Source organism: Buceros rhinoceros, unplaced genomic scaffold (assembly GCF_000710305.1).
Source record: "Buceros rhinoceros silvestris isolate BGI_N320 unplaced genomic scaffold, ASM71030v1 scaffold14521, whole genome shotgun sequence".
Classification (NCBI taxonomy): domain Eukaryota; kingdom Metazoa; phylum Chordata; class Aves; order Bucerotiformes; family Bucerotidae; genus Buceros; species Buceros rhinoceros.
Genome location: NW_010393784.1, coordinates 1 through 6,561, shown reverse-complemented (window position 1 = coordinate 6,561; position 6,561 = coordinate 1). Strand labels below are relative to the sequence as shown.

The window sequence follows — 6,561 nt, the reverse complement described above, 5'->3', positions numbered from 1 at the left end:
CGAGCAGGCGGCAGGCGAGCAGGGACGGACCAGGTCGGGACAAGCAGCAAGCATCGGCGGGTGTGCAGCACGGCTTCTCCGGCGCAGCGGCAGCAAAAGCACGGCTTGTTAGAAGCGGCAGGGAGGGCTCCAATCCCCTGCGGCGCACAGTTCCAAAGCTGGTCACTCACAGCGGTGGCGCTTTGCTGAAGAAGCTGCGAGCAGTGGCGATGGCAAGCTCCAGGATGGGCGGCATCAGCGACAGCAGCCCCAGGAAAAGCAAGCAGGCAGGCAAGCAGGCACGGCTAGTGTCTGTGGTGGCCAAGAGCGTGGGAAGAACTGAACTTGCGGCACAGTCGCACGACTTTTAAAAGCAACAGCAGCACGAAAATCGAACAGATCCGCGAAAACTTTTAACCAATGAAAAATGGAGATGCAGCTGACGTCACGTGGCAGGGAATACAATTGGTTAGTTAAAGGAAACTCTCTCTCCTAAAAAGGAGATCTTTTGCCAATCCGTCACAAGCCTGGAGAAGAAAAGGCTCCAGAAAGATCTTGTTGTGTCCTTCCAGTACCTAAAGCAGGCCTATGAGGAAGATGGGGACAGCACAAGGGGTAGATTTAGACTAGATACAAGGGAGAAATTTTTTACAGTGAGGGTGGTGAAAGACTGGAACATGTTGCCCACAGAGGTGGTAGAAGCCCCATCCCTGGAAACATTCAGGCTCAGGTTGAACAGGGCTCTGAGCAATCTGATGTACTTGAAGATGTTCCTCCACTGCAGGGGGAGGTTAGACTAGTTGATCTTTGGAGGTCCCTTCCAACCCAAATCGTTCTATGATTCTATGACATTTTCTGACCTCTCAACATGGTGGGAATAAAAAAATACTTACTGTACATGCTGTATACAGATTTTTTTATCATTTTCTGATTGTATGAATGAAGTTTATACTTCATTATTATTCACAATGGTTCTAATACTGTTAATATATTAAAATGCTTAAGTGAAAAAAAACCTCATAACAAATAACACAGGACAAATTATATGTATATAATGTCAGTAAACATTTGCTTTCCTTTGCAGTTATCTGTGGCATATTCCTCTTACCTACATAACTAGCAGCTGCAACTTTACTAATGCATATTTACTGGATCAAAAGTCAGGTATGTGGCTCAAAACTTCAGTACCAGTTACTAAGTAGTACTTAGATTACTGTTGTTTCTGACTGCAGACTTGTGTAAGATGTGAAGATGAAGGCATACATAGTACAAAATAATTACAGAGTTATGCAGCCAAGCACTATCAGTGGTGTCATCATTAGAGAATTTTTCCCATATCATTTTATGTACAGTAAACAGCAACAACTGGGGCAGAAGAACAGGTTTGGAATTTGTAAAAGCCTGTACTCTTTTCATCAGTGCTTGCACAGAATCTCTCAAACTGCATGTGCTTTAGAGAGTGAGTAATGGGAGAGTTGCTCTGTCAGTGCACTGAAGTGTGAGGAAGTCACTTTCCACTGAGGTATTATTTATTATCATTAGTGGTATAAGAAAATACAACATCTAAAGAGATAAAGTTTTTGAGAATGTTGTTGTAGAATTTGAAACCTTTTCACATGAACTTTCTGTTCTTGCTGCAGTGTCTGGTTTGAATCCTAAATTACTAGTCTCTGGTGTTTTTGTTTTTGTTCAGCCCTGTTTTTTTCTTTATTGAGTGAATAGTTACAATACACTTTTATGTAGTATTCTGCTAAAATCACTTTAGACTCTCTGTCTCTGCTGAAATAAATAGGTTTTTGCATTTTACTGAAGCTGGTCTGCCTCATCACCTTACATCTGCCAATGTAGTTTCTTCTCCCCCATTAAAGTTACTTACTATTCATTGCAGTTAACTAGCAGTTATTTTTAATTCATAAACCTGTCTTGCACCTCTACTTTTTGAAATAAAAATACACAAAATGAAAATCAAAATCTTAGAGCTGATCTTGATGTTTTTTACTGTCTATTGATTTTAACAACCTGCCATGCCTCTTAAATAACTTTGAAAGTACTAAAATTAAAGTAAATAATTTTGATTTCTGTCATTCTGACATTGGTTTTACAAAGCCTTCAAGTTACTTTTAGCCTTTTTCATTTGACATGGAGTTTTAGAAAAAATTATGAATTATCAGAATAGAAAAACAAAGCTGTTTAATTGAACGTGTCCTTGATCATACTAGAACTAATAGGTAAGTAGCCTGATTTCATTGTTTTTGTTTCACCTTAAATGGCCTTCTTGGTGGTCTCATGTTCATCATACTAATTCCTTGCTCACTATAAAAACCTGGGTGTGGAAGATACGGGAGTAATAGAAAAGTACAAAAGAGTTTGGGGTAGAATATTTACTGAATTTCAAAGGCATTGTAGGTACTAACTGACATTTTTGGCAGTAGTTATTGAATCAGATGAAATGAAGAACTTATTTCCAAAGCCTCTCTTCAATGTAGTTGATTTTGAAACATGAGTGTGACCTTTCATCTATTTAATGCCATCTCCATTTCTCTATTTCTTTGTATGATGTATGTAACTGCTCTTTTTATATATATATGTGAGCTAGATACACAGGCAGAGATGAGATGGGGTTGTTTGAAAGGAGGACTGAACAGAAGGAGAAAAATTACTGCACTAAGTAATAAACTTCATAGGTACAACTCAGGGCAGAATGTGATACTGTTCATTCAATCAGGTGTAGAAGAAGAAGTACAACCTGAAGCCTTGTCATGGAATGTTTATACTGGTTATTCATTCTTCATAGTAGGTGGAGCTATGGGTAGAAAAGGATTTATTGACTCTCTGGAACCAGTCTGCTTTATAGATTTGGATTTGAATGAATAGTTGCTAAATGTTTGTTTCTGCTGCTAACTGATTGTCTGTCCATTAGCTGTCATTGAACTTCCAGGAGAGGTGGAATGGATAAAATTTAATGTGGATATGAATGGCTATTATATAGTACACTATGCTGAAGACTGGAAAACACTGATTGATCTGTTGAAAAAAGACCACACTGCTTTGAGTTCTAAAGACAGAGCCAATTTGATCAACAATATCTTCAACCTTGCATGGTAAGACTTTTATATTGAAAAACATGGTTAATATATATTAAAGTTTTTTCCAAGTCAAAGAAGATCAGACAGAGATTCTAGAGAAGTTTTAATTTAATTTTCAGAGAAGTTTTAATTTAATCTTTATTAGCCTAATGAAATTGTTCACCATTCACTTTTTTTAAAGTCATTTCACTGATGCTTCCATATTGCTGTTAGATGTTATCTCCCTGTTTTTTTATAGCAGCATCCATTTATTTGTATCACAATGATCCATGTAATAGATTCCATTTCTGGAAGACTATGTTTTCTTTAGTGTTTGATGATATGCCTAGCGGACTGTTTTCCTGTATATTCTATCAATGAGTGCATCACTTTCATTATCAGCTCGCTCTCTTGTCTGTCACCATCAGAGCAGGTGACACTGAGCATTCTGGGTGATCTCTTTGACAGCTGCTTCCTGTATCTGAGTACCCTAATTTATAATAAATATTTTCAGACGTCATTGTCACACTTCCTTACCTATTCTCATTTTTGCTAATTGAAGGCATGACCGTGGCCGTTGTTGCTTTGTTGTGATCTTACTGATATAAAAATCTCTATATCTGAAGTCTTTCTTGTGTTACTTCCTCTATTCACATATCCCTGTTAGTGAAATGGAGAGCATCACTTCTAATCTTGTTTCAGGGAGTGCTTTTGTGGAAGCCATTTTAATATTTGTAATTTACCTATAGTCTAGGAAAAGAGTCTCTGGAAAAGGCGTTTGAGCTGCTTGATTACCTTAACAAGGAGAGCAGCACTGCACCACTCACTCAAGCTTTGTTTCAGCTGAATCTTATATACAGCCTTTTAGAGAAAAAGGGAGAACAACAACTGGCAGCACGAGTCATGGTATGTCTTTATAGTTCCATGGCATTCTTTATGTCTTTTTCATGATATTTCATTATGTTCACATAATGTTCTTTATGTTTTATGGTGTTCTTTATAGTTTCGTGATCTTTTTAAGTGGGCATATTCATTTGGACGTATTTGGTAATCTCAGTAGGGGGGGTGGGAATTCTAAATAGTTGTCAGTCTTGCCTTCTTTGTTAAGTAGAACATTCTCTTACTCAAATGCTAAATTCTTTTTATCAATTTCCTACCTCCCTACCCCCTGTAATGTTTTGTAGGGAGTTTAATGCTTGAGATTTGCTACAGTGTCTATAAAGGTCAGTGTAGTACAGATATGTAATTAAACAGAGTCCGTGACATTTTTCTAGTGCAGAAAAGTTATTTCCAAAGTTACTAGTGTCTGGAGATCATAGTTCTAATTGCTTTGTATAGAGGCAGTGGAAAAAAACAAAACTGTTTTCTGTAAAATTAGGAACTCATGAATGGTTGTCATCATTCTATTCCAGCTGTGTGATACATTACACAATACAGTGCTACAAACTTAGCAATAAAGACAACATCGTAAGCTCAGTTCTTGCTGAGGAAATGTCTTTCATTTCTCTGTGTACGTTCTTATTATGAAGCCTCCTGCTCTTTATTCATCCAGAGGTTTAAAATTATCCTTGCTGCTTTATGTTGTAGAACATCAGCAAAGAAACTTAATCTATAATTAAAACTGTTAAATGATTAGATGAAGTAGCAGATGTTTTTCTTTATACTAGGTAAGGTTAATTAATTAGTGAGTGTTTAAGGAAACTTCTAAGAAAAACAAAAAAACCCCACTACTATTTTTATTTTCCTTACGTAGTATTTATTCAAAGGTTTTACAAATCTTCGTGGTAAACATCCCAAGCTATGGTTTGCAATGCATTGTCTATGAGGTCATATTTAAGTTCAGGTGTTTCAGCAGGTGGTAGCTGGTTCAGTCACCTAGCTGTAGTTTTGGCAAGCTACAAAAGGGTGTTCAGCCTATAGGTAAAGATTGGTAAATAAAACAGTTTGTGCCAAACTAAGGCACATTAACTCACTTGATTGAGTTAAAAGCAGTTAAACATACAGGAGTTGTAGTTTGTTGAGATAACATACAGATCTGAACTATAGCTTGAAGAGTAGTCTTCAGTTTCTATGTGCAATTTAAGATGTAGACCTGGCCCATCTTTCAGATCTGTGTAGTGTCTGATATTTATTCATACAGATAAGAAATAGTATGTCTAAATTAGAACACGGAGATGAAAAGCTACTACATTTCACTTTTACTGTTCTAAAATGTTGCTTTTTAAAAAAAAACACTAGTTTTGTATATAAAAAACTTCATGGGAAGAAGTAGCTATTTCTAACAATTTTTCTTCCTTTAGCGTAGAATAGAGCACCTGCTCGGAGATAAAATTGATCAACAACATTGGACAGGTGATGGGACCCTGTCTGAACGAGAGCTCCGGTCAACACTGCTAGCTTTTGCCTGCACCCATGATATTAGAAACTGTAGAACAACTGCCACTGAGATGTTTGAGAAGTGGATGAGGTCTAATGGAACAATGAGGTACCACAAGAACTGGGCTTCCACTTTTATATACTTGTTTTCCTGTTTACCTTGCCACCATTGTTTGGGTAAAAAGAACAACAAAGAAATCAATCACACCACCACCACTAATTGAATATTGATACATCACTTCATTCTGTCTTTTGCTGTTCCTCCTGTAGAAGTAGTTGCTGTCATGAGAGGGAGAAACGTGCTAGAATTCAAGGCTTCATCTGCAGTCTTATTGTGACTGCAAAAGCATCCACAAAGTACTTCATCTGCATTTCCTAAGCTCCATGCTCGAAGAAGATTATTTAATAGTAACATCAAAGCATACCTTTTTATCTTATAGGATTCATGTACTCTGGATTCACATGCATTTTGAGCCACAGAAAATTGCTTAGATTTTTGTGCAATTTACTGTGATTTCATGTGACTAATATGATTTTCCCCAGTGACTTAGAAGTATTAGACTGGCATTAATTCATCCCTGCAAAACTTAACAATTGCTACAGAATTAAATTGCTTAAAAGAGAGGCATCTCTTCCAAGCTGATCTTTCCATTTTGTGACTTTCTTCTTTTCTCAGATGGGCATATTTATGTCCCCCTTTTGTTTATTTGCTTTTGTTTTGTGTTGGTTTTTTGGTTTGTTGTTTATCTTTTTTTTCCCCTGTAGACTGCCTAGTGATGTTATGAAAGCCATATTTATAGCTGGAGCCAAATCTAGGGATGGCTGGGAATTCCTCCTAAACATGTACTCCACTTCAGTTTCTGAAGCAGAGAAAAGCAAGATGATTGAAGCCTTGGCCAGCACAGAAGATTTCAGAAAGCTGATCTGGTATGAAGGAGCCTTAAAGTTTTTGCTGTTAACTTCAGAAAGTGCAATTAGTTAGAAGAGACTGAGCTGAAAAGTAAAATCTCTGATCAGAATTAGTTCTGTTCTAACTCAAACCAGGACAGTTTTATGCTCTGTAAATTAAAAGCATGGTAATCTTCTTTGTTAAAAATGTATTCTCTTTTTAAATCTCCTTCCCTCCTGTTCCCCGCCCCGT

General features: G+C 37.2%; 1 protein-coding gene across 1 annotated transcript in view; it reads left to right on the top strand.

Moving 5' to 3' along the window:
- Positions 1 to 6,365, top strand: part of LOC104501224 (leucyl-cystinyl aminopeptidase-like) — a gene marked incomplete at both ends in the record, with an annotated part of 10,069 nt that extends 3,704 nt beyond the window's left edge. The window contains 5 exons of the mRNA XM_010145001.1: positions 8 to 270; positions 2,900 to 3,080; positions 3,794 to 3,950; positions 5,345 to 5,529; positions 6,186 to 6,365. Of these exons, the coding sequence (XP_010143303.1) occupies positions 8 to 270; positions 2,900 to 3,080; positions 3,794 to 3,950; positions 5,345 to 5,529; positions 6,186 to 6,365 (966 nt within the window). The remainder of the gene's footprint in view (positions 1 to 7; positions 271 to 2,899; positions 3,081 to 3,793; positions 3,951 to 5,344; positions 5,530 to 6,185) is intronic.
- Between the last annotated feature and the right edge of the window lie 196 nt (positions 6,366 to 6,561).